General features: G+C 38.4%; 2 protein-coding genes across 3 annotated transcripts in view; both read right to left on the bottom strand.

Annotated features, from left to right (window-relative positions):
* Positions 1-95: 95 nt before the first annotated feature.
* Positions 96-4,094, bottom strand: gnat1 (guanine nucleotide binding protein (G protein), alpha transducing activity polypeptide 1). The gene is made up of 9 exons (XM_042495062.1): positions 3,989-4,094; positions 2,353-2,395; positions 2,123-2,264; positions 1,868-2,025; positions 1,663-1,791; positions 782-911; positions 527-680; positions 209-425; positions 96-131 (listed from the first exon to the last, which is right to left on the bottom strand). The coding sequence occupies exons 1-8, from the start codon at positions 4,092-4,094 to the stop codon at positions 235-237; spliced, it is 1,053 nt and encodes a 350-aa protein (XP_042350996.1). The 3' UTR covers positions 96-131; positions 209-234.
* Positions 4,095-8,417: 4,323 nt separating this feature from the next.
* The window catches only part of sema3fa (sema domain, immunoglobulin domain (Ig), short basic domain, secreted, (semaphorin) 3Fa), a 66,745-nt gene continuing 49,841 nt past the window's right edge, over positions 8,418-25,321 (bottom strand). For both annotated transcript variants that reach the window (XM_042507203.1, XM_042507195.1), the window contains 11 exons: positions 24,199-24,338; positions 21,913-22,027; positions 15,667-15,736; positions 14,713-14,857; positions 14,349-14,571; positions 12,429-12,517; positions 12,234-12,275; positions 11,460-11,617; positions 11,220-11,287; positions 10,845-10,978; positions 8,418-10,373 (listed from right to left, as the gene is read on the bottom strand). In XM_042507203.1, the coding sequence (XP_042363137.1) occupies positions 9,945-10,373; positions 10,845-10,978; positions 11,220-11,287; positions 11,460-11,617; positions 12,234-12,275; positions 12,429-12,517; positions 14,349-14,571; positions 14,713-14,857; positions 15,667-15,736; positions 21,913-22,027; positions 24,199-24,338 (1,613 nt within the window). In that variant the 3' untranslated portion in view covers positions 8,418-9,944. The remainder of the gene's footprint in view (positions 10,374-10,844; positions 10,979-11,219; positions 11,288-11,459; positions 11,618-12,233; positions 12,276-12,428; positions 12,518-14,348; positions 14,572-14,712; positions 14,858-15,666; positions 15,737-21,912; positions 22,028-24,198; positions 24,339-25,321) is intronic.

The raw sequence follows: 25,321 nt of genomic DNA on the forward strand, positions 1-25,321 counted from the left end.
AACAAATTGATTTTTTATCTATTTTGCGTTCGCCAGTTTGAGGACGGCTATTTGAAGGGACAGTTTTGATCTTCAGTCCTCAGCTTGAATTGAGAGGGGATTTGTGGAATGAAACATGGCTACACATCACCCTGAAAGAAAATAAAGTCTTAAAGGATAGCTCCAAAAGTTTGAATCATCATTACAACTCTGTGCAAACTTCACTCACCTTCATTGGGTTTCTCAGCATGGCTCTTAGAAGAGACCACAATCTTTCAGATTTTCTTTGATGATAATGTCGGTTACAGCGTCAAACACAAACTTGACGTTCTCTGTGTCTGTAGCACAGGTCATGTGAGAGTAGATTTCTTTGACGTCTCTGCGCATGTTCAGGTCCAAGAACTGTACTTTGATGTAGTTACCAGCATCCTCATAAGTGTTTGGGCCTTAATGTAAAGATATCAAGATAAAAAGGTACATTTACTCAGTTTGTCACTTTTTAAAGTCCTTAAATGTGCTGCAATTTGTGTGCTTTGACAAACCTCACCATCATATTCGGGGAAGCACATGCTGAGATGAGCTTTCTTGATCTTCTCAAGGAACACGTCTTTCTTGTTGAGGAAGAGTACAATGGAGGTGGTGGCGAAGTAGCGGTGGTTGCAGATACTGTTGAACAAGTGCAGACTCTCATGCATTCGATTCTGAAAGAAACGATTTGTGTTTTTATGAAGTCCTGATTAAGGGCCTTTCAAATGAACCAATAGTGAAGAATATGAAGTGTAACACGTCGCTGTTATCTCACCACTTCATCGTCCTCCACCAGCACCATGTCGTAGGCGCTCAGAGCAGCAATGAAGATGATACAGGTCACACCTTCGAAACAATGGATCCACTTCTTTCTCTCTGACCTCTGGCCACCCACATCAAACATTCTGCATGGAAACAGAAAACATTATCTTTATGATTGCCATGCAGCACAGTGGAGCATCGATGATAAGTTACTGGTCCCATCTCTCTTGAGAAATGTTGCACTGATTCCAGACCAGTTGCCACAATAAGATGTTGGCATTATAAATTTCTGCATACCACAAATATGTTACATTTCAATGTGTCATCATAAATATCAACATTTATAGTGTAGTAATTCCAGTTACATGTATATAACTTAATTATCAGGAGACCACTGTTCAAGACCAACATGAGCAAGTATTGTTTAATGAGGCTGGGACATTTCCAGCCAGGTTTGTGGTGAAAACTTCAGGTATTTTTACCAAAAGGTCAGGACATTTCCAGTTGTGTTTGTGCCAACAAAATCGCGTACTTTTTGGCAAAATGTCAAGAAATTTTCGGGCATGTTTGATGTAGGGTTTAAGACATTTCCAGCCATGTTTGATGTGACCAAATTGGGTTATTTTTTAGCAGAATGTTGTGACATTTCCAGCTTTGGTGACCTGTCATGGTAGAGAGGTGGGGATATTTCCAGCCGTGTTTGTGGCAACCTAAAAAAACCTAACCACATGTTAACCATAGTGTTGTCACAGCATACAATTTAAAACTGAAATGTAAAGAAACATTACAGTTCAGCACGTCAGCTGTGTATGAAACGTACAACTGTAAAATATCCATGATTTGCAGAAACGCACAATGTCAACATTTCTTGTGATGAATGGGTCGTTGATTCACCTGAAATGCAGATCTTTGAAGGAAAACTGGGTCTCGATGATACCAGTGGTCTTCACTCTTGATCGCAGCACATCCTGCTCGGTGGGCACATAGCCTGGTTGGATCAGTCGCTCCAAGTCATTCAGGTAGCTGAGGGAAAATTAAATGTATTTAATTACAAACACTAATGTGGCATTTTTAAATCTCAGCTTGGGTGATTTCTTACTATCCAGCAGAGTCGTTGAGTTGGTACTCTGAGGCTCTGTCAAAGCACGCCTGAATGCCAGAGTCCTTCCACAGGCGCAAAATGATGTCCGACATCTCTTTAGGCATCGTGCCCTCCTCAATGGTGTCTGCAAGATGCATCAGTTTCCTGGCATCATCCTGCAGAGTAGATGCAAGAAGACAGGGACACATACAATTCAGGTTTAGTAGTTCACCTGAAATCAGTTTTCCTAAAACACGTTGCAGTCTATCTTACCTGCTGATCAGAGTGGCCATAGTTAATGTTGAGTGTGTTCATGGCCTTCACGATGGCCATGATGGACTGCAGGGTGTTGCTGTAGATGATGACAATGAACTCCAAGCATTCTTCAAGTGAGTAACCATCTTTGTGGATAATTCTGATGAGAGATATGATGTTAGTATGAGATTTACAGTTAATTAGAGAAGAACTGAGACATTACTTTGGCTTAAAGTCAAACATCTTACTTCATCTGTTTGACAATGGTACTTTTGCCTGATTCTCCAGCACCTGCATGAAAGTAGACAAAAACATATTAAACATAGTTATTCACATTAAATAATTAACTATGCTTTGTCCCCAAACTTTATTTTAAAATTTTTAATATTTATAAGCATTTTGGTAAAAAATGAATTCTTATTAATCAAAGGTTTATTAATATTTATTTATTCATTTTGCTTATTTATGTTTTTGGTGTAATTAATGTGACAGAAGAATAATAATACCTGCATATCACGGTATTCATCAGACAAAGGATCCCAACAGGTCTTAATACTTCTTCAGGTCTAATCTTATTCAAAGCTGATGTCAGGGGAAACTTTCCTGCCCCTGACCTACATGGTACCGAGGAGACGATTATGTTATTTGTGAAACAATGTGACTCTACAAGTATCTTATCGCTTTTGCTTTTAAATCCAACATTGTTGTATACAATACACAGATATTTTGGTGTACAGAATTTGTAAATTATGTACACCAAAAAAAAAAAAAAAAAATTTTAAAACATTGCCCCATAATACTCAAAAGTGGTAAAAATGTCCCTCCAATGTGTGGATTTTTTTTAAATGCTTTGCTATCATAGGCAACAATGCACAGACGTCTAAAATAATCAAGAGCAAATCCAATGTAATCTCAATTATAAGCAAACCTAACAAGTTGCCATTATACTTAATAAATATATAATATTAAATATGATCATAACATGAAATAGATAATGTGTAAATGCATGTTCTAAAAATTACTTGGTAACACATAAATAACTATTGGACTGCTTTTTAGTGATGGTGGCGACATGGAATTTCAAGATGTACTGTGCCATAAGACTTCATTAGAGTGAGGAATCTTTTCATCTATAGAAATTTAAAAATAAATCTTATAACGCTCACAGACCTTAACTGTTAATTTTTACCCTGATCAAGAAGCATGCGTGTGTAAGTCTCAATCATTAAGGATTAAATCATTTAGGATTTTTGTTTCAAAATGCTTTGAAATGGTCAGTTTAGTTGTTAAGTTTCTAAAAATGTATCATGGAAGGAATTTCCCAAGGCCTCCTCTCAGGGTTGGTTCGCAGAGGGCATATATTGAAAATGCCCCCCAGTGTAAAATTGGGGCTATAATGTATGCCACAGACTCTGTTTGTGTTGGGTGGTGGCGTATCTGTGTCCTTCAGGGTTAAGCCCTTTGTGTTGAGGACCTGTTGTTTCAGGATTAACAAGGGATTGTGTTGAGTGATTATTAAAGAGTCTAAGCAATTCAATGACACACGTTATTAAGCCTGTACTCAAACATGTTGCTTGTTTTCATCACAGTTAATATAAATGAACAGGCTTTTAAATTATGCATTTTAAAAGTTATTAAAATTAATATGGTCTGTCCATTACAAATTTCAGTCAACAAGATATGTCTGTGTTGATAACTTTGATATAATTTCCACATGTATCAAAGATTAAACCAAAAGTTTAACCAGTTATGACTACGTCCTATGGACAGATAGTTTCTCTTGTAAGGTAAGAATAGCCTCACCATGGGGCCTCATGAGGCCCTGATATATGTGTTACCATGATGATGAGGTTTTCTGTCATTGCATCCAACTTCAGTCTTTACCTAGCAGCAGCAGCTTGACAGTTCTCGCATCCTTGTCGGCATCCTCCTTTAGCTTCTTCTCCAGCTCCCTGGAGTGTTTCTCCTCGGCGCTCGCTCCAGCCCCCATCCTACTTTTCCCGGCTTGGGCCCCTCCGCTCAAAAGCCAAGTGTCAGGAAAAAATGGAAGTAGGTCCTAGCTGATCGCCTACTTTCTGACCAACTGTGCAGCTGATGCGTCAACCGCCTGCAGCAAACACTGGAGAATGTTTGAGTATTTTCATGTCTTAGGAGAGGATTTTGGACATCCTCTGCCCACCTGACTGAGGAGGGCCAATGGAGCACAAGGACAGGAGCATTTTAGGGCAGAGCCAAAGGTGTGAGAAGAGGCAGACATACATCACTGTAGGAGAGATCTAACCTTTAGGGGGACTTTGCTGTGCTCAGCGGAAGATGAACATCGGCTCAAGTGCTTATCTCTCTATGCCGTTCTTAGGTGCCTTTAAAAGAGAAGCATGCAAAGCTAAATAACTTGGTGCTTAGTGTTGACTGAGCCTATAGTCGTTTCTGGATTCATCTCAAATCAGGACCAAAACAAAAATTGAACCAACGTGTAGGAAACAGTTTTATCTTAAATAGTGTTTGCAAAACAGTTAAATAGAGGGATTAAAACAGAATAAGTGGTCTCTACTCCACACAGTGCAACAATCACAGCAAATAGACTCACTGAAAAAAAAAGACTCCTTGTCCAAACATGCAGAAACAAAAACTGACATTTCTTACAGGATGCTGCAGACTGAAGAGTGAGCTCTGAAGGGCTTAAAGAGCTTTACAGTTTCACCTGACAGATCTCATTGACCTCAATCTGAGGCTGGTTAAGGATCCTAATCTACTCACTTTCAATTATGTGTGTATTCATGTACAGTATGTCTGTGGGAACATTGCACTGCCTTTTCCAACACATGCAAAGCAAAGTTGATTCATTTTTGTTTACATAGCAATATTGTTTATAAAAGTGGGGATAAAGTGTTTCATTATAACTTAAACCAGTACTTTAATCATGCTCTTTTGTGGAATCAACATTGCTGAAGCTCCTGAGTCACTACTGCGAATGAAAACACTGCTGCAGATCAGCAGTGGTGGAATGTAACTAAGTACATTTATTGAATATTGAGGTGCTTGGGACATTCACCAAATTTAGGGCATTTGGTGCTCTTAATTCAATTTCATGACACTTTAAACTTAAACTCCAATACATTTCAGTGGTAAATATTGTACATTTTACTCCAGTGCATTGACAGCTACAGTTACGAGTTACTTTACAAAGAGAAAACAGATGATGGGCCTGACCTTTTTTAAACTTGAACACATAAACATTTAAAATGGGTCTAAGTGTTACATATAAAGGGACATATGAAACTTTTATAGTTTCCTGGAGAAGATGACAAGCTACGATAAAAGCAGCAAAGGTTGCGATGTTAGTGACAGCGTTTGAATACTGGGGCCAGAGTTAGGTGCAACTTCTATTGAAGTGAAGTGAGGTAGGCACAGAAAATCACACAATATCTCCTTTTACCTTTGAATGAAAAATCCTTCCACCAATTAACTCTTTGAAATCTGGGCGCATGTGTTTAATTTCTTTCAAAAACATGGGAAGAAGGAAATGAGCAACTTGAGAAACGGCCCAGAAATTAGTGAAAAGTACAATAAAAGTACCTGAAAATTAGCCAAAAAACCCTCCTACAAACAAACACAAAATAAAAAAAATGAATAAAAATAATAACCTGAAAGACTTAGAATCCTGTAGGATATATAATTTTTTTTGAATATATAATGCTTTTAATTGTGCAGATCTCTGGATCATCTCTGGATGTGATGTCGACTGACATCACATATCTAAATATGCATGTTCGTGTTCCTTCTGATTGGTCTCCAAACAGTGAAGAGATTCACAGTAACACTGTTAAATCCTCCCATCAGGCTCAGTGGATGAGGGGAGTAACAACTGAAATGAAAATAGGGAAAAAGGAAAAAGGCAGGTGGAAATAGGAGTATAAACAAAAGTAGGGATTTATTTGCAAAATCAAAGCAAGGTGTACAAGGAAGGTCTTCAAAAGACTTTCTTTAAACAGAGAGCAACATTCAATGACTTAAACAATAAACACACAAAAAGTTCACCACCCTCCTTTGAAAACAGGAGTAAAGCTCACCGATTCTGATGCACCACAGCACGACTTCAGTGTTGTTCAACACACAGCACCCACACTGCCACACTGGCAACCTATAGCCCCAAATTTTTGCTTCTTCAATCCTCATATACCACATAATCCTAATCAGCAGATTAAACACAGGTGTGCTCAATCGCTCTCTGCACAGTGATGGGAGGTACCTTGTAACAAAAGGTACAAGGTACTTGTAATTGAGTAATTTTTTTCATGGCACATTACACTTTAACTTACTACAACTGAAACAGTTACTTGATTAATCAGGTAGCTTACTGGCAGGAAATTACTTGCCAACTATTTTAATACAGATGTATTTAAGTGTTTTTCTTGTACTTTAAAAAAAAAAAAAGTTTTAGTTTGGAGTGTTTTATTCTTCTTTTTTTATTATATTGAGTTTTTTTTTTCTATTTTTCAAGAAATAATTTTGAATTTTGAAGAGGGTTTTTGTTCTGCTTATTTTAATTTTAATTTTTGGGGGGTGGAAAATTCATTTTTCTGATTATACTTAAGTAACATTAATGCAAGACTTCTAATTGTAAGAGTAACTACGACTTCTAATTGTAAGAGTAATTTCACAGTGTGCTTTACTTTTACTTGAGTAAAGTGACTGAATACATCCTCCACCACTGGCACTGATAAACAATGTATACACAATGTCTACACTGATATAAATGAATGAGTAATGCTCTAAGTTGAACCAGTCTCACCCAGTGGACAACTTGTCTGCTCCCCTCTCTTGACATCAGAGTTAAAGAAAGCACTTTCACGGCTGCCTCCACGTCTCCTCACCGATCCACCACCATCGCTCTCAGGCTTCTGACCAGAGTCACCACCAGGTGACTAAATGACTTACAAATGGTCATTTTGTGGGTAAGTATTCCTAAAAGATCTGTATACATCCACCAGTCCAGATCGGAGACACCAGGAGAACTGAAATCAGTGTGTTACTTATCACACACACACACACACACACACACACACACAACAAACCCTGCAGACTATAAGTGGCAAACAGAACAGAACCTCTGTTATTATAAAATATAGAGCTTTAATTTATTAGTCAGCAACATTGATGAGGAAGAAAAGATAGTAATTTTTTACAAGTCATTACAATAACATCACCTGTGCATTATATCATACATTACTTTACCTCAATGACCCAGAGCAAAGTCTGCCAAACAGAAAATAAAATTGATGCACGTTTGAAGTATATGCAAATTTTTGAGACCAAGAGAGAAAAGAATAGAGACTAAGAGACATATATATAGAGAGAGAAAGAGAGAGCAAGAGGGAGAGAGATAAAGAGAGAGAGAGAGAGAAAGAGGATTTAAAATCACAATCTGACCTTTCTGTACTTCCAGCATCTTCCTTGCACTGATAGTATTTCCATATTCCCACAACAAGAAAGACATTCACTGACATCCACAGCAACATAGCATTTTAGACAAATACCATATACATTACACTGTACATGCCATGCACAACAAAAAGCCACCTTCTGAAGATTTTGGTACATGTGTCTCTTCAGGTTTGGTGGTGATCAGCTTGTTAGTGGTTGTGCTTGTGACATTTCTTTTTTTTAAACTGTATGGAAATTTAATATGAAGTCTGTGGCACATGTAAAAGCAGGATGACACTGCATTGGACTGACAAAAGTAGCTGTAGAAACTACTGTTGACCAGCTGAAAACGAAAATACAGAATTCCCAAGCACCGCAATCAGCACATTTGTCACTGTAATCTAATTTAAGTGTAGAGCGAATACGTGATTAAATGGATAGCTCGGATTTTGTATGATAAGGATGTATAGGGTACTTAAATATAGTCAGGTCAGATACGGAAGCTCAGCAATCTACTGCTGTGGACGGGGTCAGCCACAAAACATATTTTAGCCACCTAAAAAAAGTTCAACTTTAAAAAAAATCTATATCAGTTTTAAGTGTACGCCATATTGAGGGTATTTTCACCACTTTACCTTCCCGTTAGACAGCCCAGTCTGACGATGAAGCTGTAATCACCTTCAATTATCCATTTTTGCTCTGGTCAAAGCCACCAGACTATTGACAAAAACGGTCATTTTAGCTTGCTAAACACAGGATCTGCTGGTCTAGATCTGCTTCGATCAGCTAGTTAGTTTGTGTTATTGTGCGACTTTGGTGAATCCGAACTAACACTCTTAAAAACCAAATCACATAATAACACAAACAATATAACTGTTCGAGGCAGCGGTAGACCAGCCTGGCTTGAACAATGGCTTTGAAGAAAGCAACGTAACAGCCTTGCTGTTGTGAATCACTGTCTGACTTTTTTTTAAAACGCCGTAGACTACACTCTCAATATAGCCTTGTCTTTAGGTGACTAAAATACATTTTGTTCCAGACTCCCATCCACAGCAGTACAATGCTTAGCCACTATGTTGGACTCAAGCCTGCTTATCCAAACTGGGGGCGTGCCAACTGACATTTATTGTATGTAATATACTGTCTGTGGGTAAGAAACCCTTATAACCTCACCTCAAAAAATCTGAACCATCCCTTTAATGTTCACAGCGAAATCACCATTTAACATGAAACTGCCAGGAATGCAAATTTGGATTCATTGAGAGGAAAAAAAAAACCCTTATATGAATATACTGCATATGCCACAGATACATGTGAAATATTTACTGTTTTATCAGAATTACCAAATTTGGCAACAGAAGGTGCTTTGTCTCTAATATATATATTTTTTAATCACAAACTGTCACAAACTCACATATAGCTGCCTGCTGGAATTTCTTATCTCCAAGGAGAAAAGAGAAGGCAATGTTATATTTTCAGCTTCTGTGTCGTTAAAGGACCCTTTTCCTCAAAAAACAGCTTATCACAAAGATCACGTTGGTTAAGGATACAACATTGAGATGTGATATTCACATATAAACAAAAACAAACACTTGGCAGCAACTGATTTTGGAAGAATTTGGGTGGGTGGTATAACATCATTTCTTGAGGCCAGGCTGGACCACAAACATGAAAAGGAGAGACGTCTTATCTGCCGCAAAGGGCGTTTGATTAACATGTGACCGTGTAACCGTGACGTGTGGTCACAGCTGCAGTCTGTGGGCATTTCTTTTATCCTCGCGAGTCCCAAGAAATGCGACTGTGATTCTGTCTACAGCTTGTATCTTACAGTAAGAGCAAAAACTGTCTGTTGTACAGTAGAGAGTTCTGGTGAAGAAGTTTAGGGAAGTTCGAGAATCTTGCTGAACCTCGACTTCCAGCTTAGACACTGAATACTGCCAGCAGTCAAGTGATCCAACATGGTCGCCTGTAACAGTTTATGAATACATGTTCATCATCGGTCCTCGTCCATGTGTGGATACTCCCAAAGTCCTGGGTTATCGTTGCTGTTTCTCAAAAACACCAAACATAAAGATATTCTCAACATAATAGCACAATGTAATAAACAATAACACTAACAATAATATTATAACAACAATATTTGCACAAATTTACCTATTCACAAAAAAAGAAACATGTTTTCTAGATAGGTACAAAGAATTACTTTTTACAACCTACAATAAATATGGTGTATTTTTTCAACAGTTACATAGAAACTGTTTGATGCTGTTGCTTTGGGTTGCAGTATCTGTCCTGTCCTTTATAATTTCATCTTTCTAACTGGAGTCATTCCCCGAAATGGAGGGTTGCAGCGTTTAGGAGGAGGAGGTGTGAAAAGGTAGAGCGGGGGAGTATGATAAGATGGGTATCTGACTCCTCATGTCTCAGCTGGAGTTGTTTGCTCGTCATGATGCCGACGGTTGCGAGGCTTCTTCTGTTCTTTCAGCTCCTTCAGGCTTTTGGCTTTGTTGTCCCCAACGCCACTGTCTCCGAGCTGCCAGTAATCCTGGCAGTACTGGTTGATCAGGCCCATTTCTGGCTGGCTCAGGATGGTCAGCAGGTCTTTGTACTGGCCGGCGCTTGGAGTCCAGGCGCTGGACTGCAGAGGCGGGAGGGCCGGGCTGCCTGTTTCCACCAACACGTTGTTGACCGTGCGACTGGACAGGACCACAAGCTGCAGTTTAACAAGCGTGTGCTTGAAGTTTTTCTCTGTGGAGGTGCACTGGTAGATGCCGCTATCAGAGGACTGCAATGAGCGGATCAGGAGACCCTGTTCTGTTTTTAGGATGCGGCCCTCCGAGCGAATCTGGAAGGAAGGACAGTGAAAAGGATGCTTTAAAAAACTGTCATTTTTTAAGATGTTAAATTTGGAGTCCAAATATATCATATATCATCATATCATGTACACAGGTGTGTGTGAGATGCACATTAGATTAATCACAAAAAGACACTGTTACCTGCAAAAAATAATGACACAATCAGTGAAACAACAACCAAAACACAATCTTACCCGTATTTCAACCTATACTTGAACTCACCATCATATCAAGTGCAGCCATCTCAGCTAAAGCTGTGTGCACAGCCGGTCTAAAGAATGCATGAGGTGCACAAATTTTTCATTTATAAATACTAGTTAATGTGTGAAAAACTCATACGTCTGTTTTTTGTGCATACACATCATTTATGGATTTGGCCCAGAATCTGAACCATGGACATGATTATAAAGACAGCTGGAGAAACATAACAGAAACTGCTTCACAGTGACCACTTTGCTCACCTCTTTCCTCCTGTCGCTGTTTTCCTTCTGCAGGTGCCACTTGAGAGATACATGAGGAGATCTGGCCTGGCACTCCAGGAACGTAGTGCTGCCCTCCACCCCATACTGCACCATCTCTAGAGTATTCTTATTGGCTATTAAACAACACATAATATGTCTCTGATGTATTATTCCAAATAAAATATGTAAAGAATATGAAAAATAGATGTATGGAACAATAGAGCAGAGCATACTGGTATAAGTAAATTAAAATAAACAGCCTGTGACAAAAAAATAGTTTCAACAATATTCCTATTTACATTTTTATTAGCATGTTTGGTTCCCACAGTGTGTGTGTTCTGTATGATCCTAATACAAAGTCTGTCTGATACTCACTGTTAGAGTTGTAACCTCTGCATTGGCGGATCGGGTTGCCGTACTTTACATCCTGCCGACGGCTCCGTCTAGAGGGGTCAGATCAACAATCGAAAATAAAAAGCTTAACTTCAACATATTTTGAAAATGTCGTTCTAACAGACACACACACACACACACACACACACACACACACACACACACACACACACACACACACACACTGAATGTGCACACTGCATATACTATCTTAATCCTCACCTCTTCTGTGAGGACGAATATCTGGAGCAGGATTTGCCGTCCCAGGCGCAGTACGGGTCTCTGGCCAGACAGCAGTCAGCGCAGACCTCCCCATACACATCACAGCGATGGAGCGCCAGGTGGGTCACACCCAAGACTGATCCCACATAAAGTTGTTGCTATTAAAAAAAAAAAAAAATAAAACAGGGGCAATGATCAATAAATAAAATAATACAATCACAATCATGCAATTTCGTAATGGTCTCTAGAAAGACTTTAGAGAGGAATTATGTCATTTGGAACTGTTTCACAGAAAATAGAGAAATTCAGAGACAGCTTTTAGTTACTTTAAGATGTTTTTTTTTCCCCATTAATTACTAATTTACTGTATACTGGGAAACATTATTCTCCAGCCCATATGTACATGCTTGCTTGTTGATAAATTCTACATTTTTGCATTTTCAGTTGTGCACTAACTTGAAAACTCCCTACACAAGAGCAGAGCTGCAATGGTAAACTGTAAATCTACAATTTGAACACTTTCTATTTTTTCCATATAATAAGCACCAAATTATATAGTCCTCTTCAAAAATACTCCCTTGAATGTATAGTTACAGTTATCAATTCCAAGGGAAACTATAGGAACTGTGAAGTAAAGCAAAACCATATTTTGCTGTAAATCAGGTTTGACCATCAGATTTCTTATTTGAATTAGTGTCTTTACACAGTCATGCTTGCTGTGCTACAGTTTACTTATATAATTTATTATTTGGGCTAAGCCACACAGTAACATACCCGTTTGGATGAAATCTTCATGGTGGTAATTGGTGTGGGAACCTGCAGTGAAACAGTTAACAAGAGATTAAAATGAGAAGATAGAGAATTTTCATAGAAATATTTTTTTGTCTCAAATGACAGTTACAATTTACAAAAACAGTGTACAAAGGACAGAGAGAAAAGAAGCAAGAAGAATAGGGTCTGAAGGCTGACCTTAAAGACCTCTACTTCCTCTAAGACCAGCTCTTCTGTCTGCAAGTCATCTCTGGGCAGGACAATCACTTTCTGGACTGTCCCCCGATCTGCAAAACACAAGACAGAGTTTAACTTCAGTCAGTTTTGAGCCATGGACCTCAGACCTAGAGCCTATGGCCTAAGCTGTACTGATTTCATCTCCACTGAAGAACCAGTCTGCCGAATTGTTGCCTTACCGTCCCCAAGACACGACTAGCATAAATTTGCATGAAAAGTGACAGTGTATAATACATTATATTAACATCTAAAGTGCGCTACACTTTGTCCTAATTGCAATTTGAAGACACACAAGACACATGATTAACAGGAAATAGCATCACTTTCATCTCCTCAATGTCATGAGAAGACAAAAAGTTATCTTATTTTATTTTCAATAGTTTTCATCACATTGTAAGTATGACTGAGAATGTCAATCTAAGCATATGGCGCTCTTACATAAATTATACATGAGATGTTATTGTGTTTTTCTAAAAGATAGTCTCGGTGCTCATGCATTTTCATGCTATTAACACAAATGTTATGTGGCTAATGCATTTACTAATGCATTTTGAATTTGAAGTGAATATACTTTATATGGAAAAATTAAAAATATGTGAAATACTATGCATATGAAAAAAATGGTAAACACATATGGCAGCTATGATGAATAGGCAACGTTAACGTATACTTCAAGTCTGAAAAGGAGTAAAATGCTCGTCTGGTCCTACCCCTGTTTAATTCTAACCCCTTAATCCACAAGTGGAAACCAACTCTCTGTCTAAGTGTCCATCCCTACACCTAAACCACTCTGTTAATGCTCTTCATATATATAATCAACAACACTTTCCCAATAAAGAAATAAAGAAAACAACAGCATCAGCATTAACCAGCTTTAGATCCCCCTTCCTCGTCTTTGTGCCTCACAAAAATTCTCTTTTTGAACATATTTTTGAACTGTCTGATATTCTTACTTTCTTCTTCCAGTCCATTCCACAAAACCACACCACAAATAGATAAACACTTACTTTTAAGCTTTGTGTATGCATAACATTGTTTCAGATTCAATTTCCCTTTTAAATTATAACCCGCTTCTCTGTCCAAAAACATTTTTGTATATTGCCAGGAGGTAGATTATTTCTTGTTTTGTACATTATTTATGCAGTCTTAAATTCCACGAAATCCATTTATTTAATTGAATGTGACTTTAAAAACAGATTGTTAGTATGTTCCCCCTTATCTGGTTTACTGCTACGCTAAACACTCAGTCCTCTAACTCTCATTCCTGATATAAACCATCTTCCATTTAGAAACCAACCAAGGTTTAAGTTTTGAAAAATTAAAACAAATAAATGGCACAGATTTGGCAGAATGGCCCTTAAATGTAGGATGGAAGGATGGAAATGAAACACTTGTAACTAGAGAAAATTTTATTATCTCTGAAAACAAACAAACAGAAGAAAGAAATAAGAAATTTAGCAAAAATTGATAACCTTTTATGGACTGCTTCAGTTAAATCAAAATTTCTTACATTTTTTTTTTCCATTTTTTTATTAGATGCTATCCCCCCTGCCCTTTTCCCCTCTTTTTCACAGTTGCATTTTTGCTATATAGTAGTATTGTTATTATACTTTATATGCACATATATTTGTGTAGGGGTTTGTATGTACATTATTACTGTAAGACTAAAAATTGTGTTACAACCCCTCCCAAAAAAAACCCATAGAATTGCTTTGACAATTCCTAAAATGTATCTCATCTATGATTATGAGAAAAGGAGATCCTCAGTTAGTGTGTGAACCTGTCAGACAGAGCCAAGGCTAGAGGGCTTATACTTTATATGCTTCACTGTGCATGTTAGATATCATCACATAATGTTAATAAAGGCCTCAGAGCACTGACCTGTGCCCAGGAAGAGCACCTCGTAGCTCCCGTCAGCAGCTGTCACTTGGTCCACTGCAATTGTGGTGAACTCGTAGTCCACGTTGGTTCTGACCACCAGGGGGCGCTTGTGCACTGGGTATACAGCATTGTACATGGTGGGGTGGTTTCTCATGAAGTTGATCACCTCGTCTGGGTAATCCTTTGTGGATTTCATGTTGGGGGTGAAAGTGCCTCCAGGACACTATTGACACAAACAGATCTAAGTGTCAAACCTGCAATTTACCAAATTCCTTTAGCAGTAAAAACATGTTCATATAAGAAGGATGTTGGTTGTTTGTAATGAGAGGAGGCGTGTTTTCATGGCTTATTGTTTATAACTCACAGTGCCAGGTCGTGGGTAGGGGATCTTCCCAGTGTACGCAACCCACTGGTAGTTGGGCCCCTCCTTGTGGGCAAACGGCCCGTTGAAGACCATACGGATGTCAGCCATGGAGTAGACGCACACTGCCGAGCCTTTAAACACAGCTCTGGAGGAGGGCAAGAGAAAAAAGGATGAACAGAAGCAAGAGGATCCAGAGAGACTCGCTTTCTGAGATAATTACTACGAGCACTCTCTGCGGCGGCTAGAATCTACTTCCTTCCCACGTACTCAGCCGGCCTCTTACAGGAACGCACTGAAACATTATGACGCACAAACACACTCTCAAACCGACTCAACTAGAGTCAAGCTGTCTGACACACTGACATACAAAACACCCACGTACTGCAGAGAATCGCCAGAGCTCAGGCTCTCGCTGCTGCGTGGTGGGTGTACTATGTTTGTAGCTCCTGTCATGGGCCTCTATCATTAGCGCTGCATGTGTTTTTATCAGCTGGGTTTTAACTTGCCTGATGCCTAAGGAGAGGATGAAAACAATAACAGTATTTGTTTCTCAAATACATTAATCAAGACATGTTTATTATGACTGGGTGTGCGCCTCTCCCCGCTTGTGCACAGTCAGAATCTCAATTTACATGTCTGTTTGGTTCCCCTGAATTTTAATGCTGTGTGTTGAATGACAGCTTGCCATCAAACCTGACCTATGTGGAACTATAGGCTCAGTGAGTCTCTCAGAGGAGCACGACTCCCTCTGGGCTCCAGATTCACAGCCGGTTTTGTCTTTGTAGCCTGACTCTGACAGGCCATACGCAACACAGCATTTCAATATCAGAGAGAGAGAGAGAGCTGACACCTTCAGGCTGACTGAAAATGAATAAAAACTGCAGGAGGAGAACCAAAATATACCTTCAAACTGCATGAAAGTTAGAGAGTTTGAGAGAGCTGTCAGTCACCCACCCTGAAACTGAGAAGACTCCGTAGATGACAGGATTCTTGGTGTCTTGAGTTGGCTGGATGTACACATCCCCTAAAAGATAAAGACATCATTTATAATCATTAGTCACAGTCATGTACCATGAAAAGCAGTGCTGGAAGAGGTCAAAGACTCCAAAAACAGAGAAAAGTCTTAATGAGTTGAAGTAATAGGGGTCCGCATATAACACCAGCAAAACTATATCAAAACATCAATTTACAAACTCTCACACAACTTGTGCAGTATAATCCAAGTCTCGTGTATCCAGTTGTATGCTCAGTATTTATCAAACAAACACATCTTTGCTCTCTTCAAAGCCAGACTCACCTGACAAAAACAGTAATTTTACCTCACTGAACACTATAGTTGTTGGGCTATCGCTGCATGAATCAGTTAGTTTGTTTATATTTATATGCGACTTTGGTGTTTTGAAGGGTTAGCTCAGAGTGAGCAAAGTCACACAATCACACAAACAAACTGATTGATTGAGGCAGAAGCAGACAAGCAGCTTTTGTGTTCAGTGAGGTAAAACTACTGTTTTTGTTAATTGAGTCTGGCTTTAAAGAGAGCAAAGATGCGTTTCACTTTTAGTTCAGTTCGGATATACAAATTATTATGTGGGAAGTGAAGTATTCTTTTCAGTTTAAGTACATTAGTATTATCCGCAAAATGTACTTAATGTATGTACCCTGTGACACATATATTACTATATGTTGTTAAAGTTAAAATGTTGATACTAATGCATCAGTACAGTTGTAGGCCATTGATCTACTTTTAACTGGTTTATGTAGTTTAGCTCAGTGTTTCCCAGCCTAGATGTCAGGCAGATGAGATGATTAATGGGTAGAAAAAAGGAGAAAACAAAGTTCTGCAACACAGCTGTTTTCATACTTTGGACCTTTTGTCCAGTCTTTGATGTTTTGGGAAATACTGGATAATTTGACCTTTTTTTTTATTTTTTAAATAATTGTGAAACCATTTTAAATAAATAAAAGTTTTTAAATAAAATGAAACCATTTGTGAAGTCTGGAAGGAAAATCACTCTCTCATACACGCCTGAGACATTTGACATGGAGTCAAAGCAAAGTAACTACATTAACAACAACTGTCAAATAAATATTGTAGAGTAACAAGCCCAGTATTTCCCTGTGAAATGAAGTGAAGTTTAAGTTCATGTGCATATTATTAATTAGATTCCACCACGGATGAAAAAAGGTATCATTTCTACAGAAGCACCATAAATGTCATGACGAATGGTGAGACAAAGAAAACATGGTGTTTTAAGTAAATATTAGTGTCTCGTATCAAATCATCCCAAGGTTTTATGAGTTCCCAGATTCCACCTGGTTCCAACCCAACGTAATTGTAACTGTGACATATGGAGACTTCTTGCTTCCTTGCAGGGGGAGTTCAGGGAGACTTCCTCATGAATTGTGGTTACCAGAACCTCAATGAGAATCCAAACTCTTCCAATGCTGAGACTACAGTTCCTGAGCCTCAGCAGGGAATATGAGTGAAATAGAGATCTCTGGTGAAACATGACTTTAATAGGAGCCATATGCATCCAATGACTGTGGGGTGACGCAGTTGTGAACCCTGCATATCCTCTTGAAGGCTTAATGAGAGAAAAGTGCAAGGAAAAACAATAAGGAAGAAAACTGGAAGAAATTTGGAGTAGACGGGCTGAGTAGAATAACACTTCACCCGCAGTTGAACACACAGGTCCATTTAATGCTGTGCATCAATGGGAACGAATGACAGGAGCTCAGATCGCTTGTTTTAAATGACCTTGAAAACACAAGGACAATAACTCACAGTAAAACATCTTTAGCAAACACTAATTACAGTAAAGAGGCACGAAAGCTGCTCCTCTTTTTAATAATAGGAGATATTTTTCATTGTTATCAATGAAGCCAGAAGCAAGACATTAATCTGCCAAACTGCACTACGAAGGTAGGGCCGTCTACTCAGATTTATCCCTCAAATATCACCCGAATGAACGTGAGAAACTGCACGTAAAAGAGCAAAATGTCAAGCCACAATAATGCATGTGGAATTTAGTGTGAAATGTAACAGTCTGGTTTGATCCTTGTGCCCTTGGTGTTATCAAGTATGTACAAAATAAACACAAGGAAGCTTAAATTCACACGGCTTTTTGTGTAAAAACATCATTTCTGATTCTGCAAAGCTGCAAAATCAAACAAACTCTCCTTTGATCAGGAGCTTGAAATCAATCCAGAAAAAGACCTCCTTACATGCCAAGGTATGAAAATGGCAGGTTGATGGCTGCACACTAAAGCAAAAATTAACTTTTGGCAGACAAAGATGAAATTCATAACCCATCTGACGCCAGTTTGACAGACCTCCTGGCTTCGGAGCGAACGCAGCGAGAGAGAGAAGAAATAAATCAGCAGAGAACTAGAAGAAGTTGCGTCACTGCAACTTTTGTTTCTGATGTGTCAGATCAGACAGAGTCTTTGAGGCGCTCTCAGCGTCACATTAGCAGAGAAACATCTCTGATTGCTGTAAGCACAGAAAGAAGACAAAAAGACGGGATAAATAAGGTCTGTTTTTGAGAAGTATACACAGGAGACGGTGTGTGATGCAGTCACTGGATGGAAAAGGGACTGTCAGATAGTTTATCATTAGCTCTTTGATACCCAGTCTGAAGCATGTCACCTAAAATATGTTATTGAAATGTCCACTGACAATAATTACAGAGAAAATATAAAAACAAACAAAAAGCAGCAGCAAAAAGGAACTATGTCAGGAGAGATTTGGGGACTACAGCAACATAAAAAAAAATAACTCAATAAAAAACAATGTTTCCCCTTCATAATTACATCTCAGAAAAGGCAATAAAACTTTATTGCCCACACATTCACTCTTATTTTTTTGCCTGGCAGACGTTTTCATCTCTCTTGCGTCTTTTTGTCTCTCCCCCCTCTTTATATTCCTCCTCTCCCACGGCACAGCACTGAATGCTTTCTCTTCTGTTAGCCTCGCCATCTGAATCTACTCCACTCTCTCCCCCGAGTCCTCGTACAACCACTCTGATGCCTCTACTGGGCTCCATCAGGACCAGCAGGACTGGAGACAGAATACATTTCTACCAGACTGTCTGTGGTTGTGGGGAGACTGACCACAGAGCTGTGGGATGTTACGCTGCACCTCAGGACTCACAATGACCTCACCGCGAGTGCTCGTCTGCACTGAGACTACAACTGACCTGCTGTGCTGCGGATAGACCAATAAAAGTGCATCAACGCTGACAAAAGAGCGCTTTTCTGTCACCCACACTGAGTCCTATTAATGCAAAACACACAGCTGAAACTTGCAGAGCCTTGTCACAGCAGGAAGAAGAGATGTTACTCTGCATTTGGCTCATAGCTGCGCTTCACGCACGGGTGAATTATTTAACGCTGTCACAATATGTGGGGAGAATCTAAAAGAAAAAAATATGACTGAGAGATAAATGTTGCTGACAATTAGCTATAGTCTCTATGGTGCGTTCAAGTGCAAATTTTAACACAAAACACCCTGCAGGTCACATGCTGCATGTTGAAGGCATACTATGCAGGATGTTTTCAAAAATAAAAATATACTAGCAGTATGTGGTGATGTCTGCATCTGCAAAGAACCTGCATTTTTTCTGTATTTTTATTTTTTTATTTTCTTATTTTGGTTTGTTTGGGAGGTTTCTGGTTATGAACCATTGGGGTAGTTTTGTGTAGTCCCCAGTGCGAGGTCAGGACTCTCCTATAACATAGTGACCAGGTTACATCGCTGTCTCTGTCTCTTTCCTCTGCTCTGTGGATGCAAGCTGCAGGTCTGTGTGTCTGTTTGAGGCAAACACAAAATCAGAAAATAAAGTTGCATATCTCTGATATACTGCTTTGCTTTCATTACCACTGCTCCCTCTTTTCATTCACTCTCTTGCTCGCTTTACCAACACTGCTTTCTCTGCGTCACTTAAGTTTAAATGTTGTGTTTACAAACAGTAAGCAACATATCCTACATAGTATGCCTTAAATTTGGGATCTCTTTTTATATGCTTACAGTATAATAATATATATATATTTCTAACACTTTGAGTATGTGTCATAAAATTACATGACATGCACAAACTTTCCACCACATTTTGCACATTTTTTACATTACAATGTAATGCAAACCGAATCCTGTCCCATTAAACATAGTCATTCTGAATTCACTTTTCCTCTGCATCGCAGGAAATATATTCTGTGGCACTAAAAGTGACTGTTGCCATCATGTTTCACACATTGTTGTCAACAGAAGATCATTTTTATGTTGTGCTTTTTCTTTAAAAAGCTGCCTCACAGAAGACTTGATTGAGCACCTTTAATTTGAGTTCAAATCAAGTTCATCTTGTCAGACGGAAAGTGAGATGGCTAAAGGACAATTTTAGCTTGGAGTTGAAATCACAATAAGTTGTAAAGTATTTCTATCATTTCATTTTGTGGGTTTTAGCTCCAGTGAGAGCACATATTTGTGCCAACATTTAGCAAAAACCAGTGTAAAGTAGTAAAAGATTTGCTGCTCATACTAGCAGTCATTCTAATTTCAAGGATACTACAAATCCCTTGTTAATCCTGTCAGTCATGTGAATGACGGACAGGCCGGGATGATCCACAGGAGGTATTCTGATTACTCTGTATGCGTGTGTGTATTTGCTTTTCCATCTCTTGTGCTTTTTTCTTTTTTTCTTTCTTTAAATTCTCTGCAAAACATGTCGTGCGCTCGAAAGCGGAGATGTCACAGTCGCACAGTAAGGGTGTTACCTTTCAGTTTGTTTCATACAGGAGCCATGTTCAAAGGAACAGACATGTCAAGCTTAACATGTATGAGTCAGTGATACTTTAATCTAAAGCTGCAGCTTCTCTGGGATTCTTCCCCGCGCTGCTGCACATAAGCAGACACATGCTGCTGTAAACGCTGCTGCGCAGAGTGTGTGTCTCTCCAGAACAGTGAGCTGTTGGCTCGCACACACTGCAGCAAAATCTGAGTAGACGCTAATGCTGAAGGCCTCAAAACTGTAACATCATTGTGAAAGTATGCAAAGCAAATGGAGGGCAAAATGTGAAGAGAACTCTGCAAATGAGAAAGTTGTTGACACTGAATCTGTCAGCGAGAGGTCCATCTGCAGACCGTTGTTTTGAGTTGTAGTTACACGGTCACGTAAGAATTCTCACTTTCCATCTGCCACGTATTCATTACGTGCTTCACACCAACTCTAAGCAGATGCATTATATGTTCCCTGAGATGTGGATGATGTAAAGAGTGATGTTAAGAGTGAAAGTATGATCTGTAAAGAGTATTTTAAATATTTGCAGTGATGAAATGAAAACAAATTTATTCAGGTACCAGCCTTGAGTACAAATTTGAGGTATTTGTAGGCTACTTTACTTGAGTATTTTCTTTTCATGCCACTTTATATTTGTACTCCACTACATTTTAGAGGGAAATATTGCACTTTTTTACTTCACTACATTTATCTGAAAGCTTACATTACTTTTCAAATTAAGATTTTTGCATAAAAACATTAGAAGAGCTTATAAAATATGATGTTTTGTTACTAATTAAATCACCAAACAATTTTTACAAGTACAGCTGCAATGATTAGTTATCTGATTAATCAGTCGTTACACAGAAAATGATTTGCTAATTACTTTTATAAACATTTAAGGTTTTTTTTTATAATCATGAGTTCTGTGGTGTTTTATTTCTATTTTTATATGATTTTAAGTTCTTTGGATTATGTTTTTCTTCCTTTTAAATTATTTAAGTTTTGAGGTGTTTTTTTATATTTTTAAAAATAATTCTAAGGTTTTAGAATGTTTTTTTCTTTATTATACATTTTTTTATTAAAAAAAATGTAAGGTTTGGAGGTGTTTAAAAAACAATTTTTAATACTTTCAGTACATTTTCCTGATTATACTTACTTTTACTTGAGTAATATTGTCAATGCAGAACTTGTACTTCTAATAGAGCATTTTTACAGGGTGGTATGAGTACTTTTACTGAAGTAATTGATCTGAATACTTCTTTCACAGCTGGATATTTGGTTTGGTTTTAGATGACTAAATAATGAACAGGTGTTGGACACAGGACACACCTGGTGGTTGGGGGGTGGGGTGTATTAATGTGCAGAGATGAAAGAAAGAGACAGAGGGAGAATTTTAAACAGGGAAATAATATTTCAAACTCACTTAGTTCATCAAAGTGTGTCTCGATGCCGTCAGCTCCGGGCACTGAACAGATGAGTCGGGCTTTCAGGAACGTGCTCCACTTGTTGACCAGACAGCAGTGTCCACCGTCGTCATTCTGTGGGTAAAAGACAGAAGTCATCCAGACACCTCTACGGAAAGAGTCTGACTAACAGCTGTTTGAAACAGCCGTCCAAACTAACTGCACCGTCTCTGTTGTTATTGGGCCTGTATGAATAAAGATCAGCTCTGTGTCTCAGTTTGGCCCATCTGCACAGGAGGTCAGCCAACTTCTACTGCTGAGGTACAAACTCAAAGCCTTGGGGGCATGATTCATGGGCTGGAACTCAACACATTTTTATGGAGTACAAATGATCTGCAGAGCTGGAAGGCGTACATTTGGCATCTATCTGTATCTACTGTAACATCAAATGGAGAAATATTCTGTTCTTAAAATTTGCTGTGGTTTTTGTCAACAGGGTAACATGGGTTAATATCTTCCAGAAACAGACAGAGAAGATTTACAGTGTTGTTATTAGGACTGCTAGCGGCATAGCTCAAAGGTGGTAATGTTGGTCAGTCGGTCCACCCCTTTGGTTCAGACTAAAATATCTTAACGACTAATAGATGTTTTCTACAGACATTTATGATGGCCAGAGAGCATAGGTAATATGTAAAGATAAAAAAAATCACACTGTGTAATGCACAAAGTGGCTTCTCTAACATTCTAAAAAGTAGATACATATGTAAATATACAAAATACAATTGCATCTCTAAAACTATAAAATGTAAAATTTGGAAAATTTTCAAAAATGTATAAATATATGTACACATACATCTACACAATAAACAGAATTTTACTGTACATATATATCACCACAGTTCAAAAAAGCAAAAGTTCCCGAAAGGATCATTCTGAGTAACTTTGGTGATCCTCGAGTGCCAACAGCATGTCAAACCGTTTAACGTTGTCAGTGAAACATCACAACATCTGCTATGGATTGACACCAAATTTGGTACTGATATTCATGTTTCTGTTATTGAAAGTATCTGGGACAAGTTTCAACAAAGTCTCAAGTCTTGCTACTCAAGTTCCAAGTCCTGAACTTTGAGTCCTAAACAAGTCAAAATTCCCTCCTCATTAAATGTAATTCCTTTTTTTCACAACATAGTATGCTAAATTACAAAAATGAATGATGCTTTTTAAAAAAAATTGTATTTATATAAACGTTTGTTGGAAGTGGCTAGTCAGTGGTGACAATGAAATATATACATGAGTATCAATTTAAAAGATATTTTTGCAAGTCAAGAAAGTCACAGTTTGTTTTAAAAACATGGGAAGATGGCAATCAGCAAGGAAAGAAGAAATGACCTCAAAATTAGCAAGAAATTAGGAAAAGTTTAAAAAAAAAAAGTAAATGACAATGACAACAACTAAACAAAACACACACACACACACACTCCTAATATGTAATTAGGATGATTATAAATACACTTTTAGCTAGCTTTTTTCTTTTTTTCCCACTAGACATTTTACCCTGGCTTTATTATTTTTTCTGTATCTACTAATTTCTTGTAGTTTGTGGAACATTTCTCACAAAAATGTTCACTGACTTTTTTCCCATGTTTTTGAAATAAATAACACCAAGTTGCTCAGGGTTCAAAGCAGCACAACAAAAGTGTTGTTGGTCTAGGTTTCAAAGGGTTAAATGCAACCTCATAGAGCCAAAAAAACTCATAAGCCACCCGCATGGCTGCAGACTCTTAGTTAATATATATCTCACATCTTTAGGGATGCATCTCACAAACACAGGAGCATCTTGAGAGACATTTTTCTAAAGTCCAGATGGTTGGAAGGTTTTGGATGCTGTGTCATTATCTGTCCATCGTCAGTAAAAAAAACACTCCAGGCCACAGCGCATAGCTGAGGCACACATACATAGCTGAGTAAACACAACTCTGGCTTTGTACGGATGTATATGCATGTATACAGATGTGGACTAAAGTAAACTCTGGCGCTCAAACATTTCGTGCAAAGGAATAAAAATAACAACGCTTTCCAAACTTAGCTGTTGAGGCAAACGGCAATGATTTAGTTTTCTGACTGGTAATTGGTGTGTGTTACCGTTTCATGCTCAGCAATTACTGATGATCACGGAGAACTGTTTTTATGGGCCTCTAAGAGACTATGAGACAGGCTGCAGACTATAACTAACCATTACGGAGACATAAAAACCCTTCAGTTGAGATGATCAACATGAGGTTTTGCTGACTGGTGAGATAACTCACCAGGCAGATCCGCCCTATCCTGGACTGGGTCATGGGACTCTGGCCCATCTCAGAGGCTTTCTCGCGGAAGAAGAAGTAGAGCTTGTCATCATTCTTTTCAGCGCTGTCTGGGATGAGGTGTGCGTGGACGAATGTGGGATCTGTGGAAAAGAAAGAGAGAAAAAAGTCAGACCAGCCACGATGTGATGATCCCCAGCTGAGGCTTTGGTGTGAATGTCATCTGGGTTCTTACAGCTTAAGGAGAGGTAGAATTAAAACTTTTGAAGACTTTTTTAATGCCATGATGAATGAATGAAATAAGTTTAAGACCAATTTTCAAACTGCAAAAGGACAATGTTATTTTGCCTGAATGCTTATTGTAACATAAACCATAACTTTTTTTGTTCAGTGAAAAAGTTTGATAAAAACAATCTTTTTCAGACTGGAACACATGGAAGACAATGAACATATTATATTATCATATTAGTATCTATTAAGTTTACCAACAGACGTGGGAAATATTTGGCATTTTTGGCCTGTTTACTGAACAATTTTGTGTTTCTCAGTCTGTATGTGAGGTTTTACCACTTGGATTCCCTTCATGATGAGTTCAAGGAATTTATTAAATTCTAACATTTTACCAATTATTTGGAGATTTCATGATCCAATGTCAGAAAAAAGATTAATAAAATCCTACTTCCCATGTCTGAGCATTTTCAAGAGTTTTGAAAGATTAATTCAAGTCAATTTAACACCAAAATACCAACAAAGGCCTTGTTTTTAGATTGATGAATTCAATGACTTTTAAGACTTTTTATTTATATCTCTTTGCCTTGGTATATTTGCCTTTTTTGGAGCTGTGCCCTGGATTTTGTTAGGTTCTTCTTGGGTATGTGCTGCTTGCAGTCTGGCCGCCTTTTAATAAAGTCATGACCTCACCTGCTGCTGTGCCCAGGAGCGTCCCGACCACAGCAAAATACGAAAAAAGTAACAAAACACAGGCAGAGGGCAGAGTCTCTGGGTCATAAGTAATGGTTGAGAGGGATTACTTTTTGTATAAGTCTATACATTATTGTAAAGGAAAATCCTACACAGTGTACCTTTAATTTTCCATGAAAGCAGCAGATCCTGAAGAAAAATATTT

Source organism: Plectropomus leopardus, chromosome 2 (assembly GCF_008729295.1).
Source record: "Plectropomus leopardus isolate mb chromosome 2, YSFRI_Pleo_2.0, whole genome shotgun sequence".
Lineage (NCBI taxonomy): Eukaryota > Metazoa > Chordata > Actinopteri > Perciformes > Serranidae > Plectropomus > Plectropomus leopardus.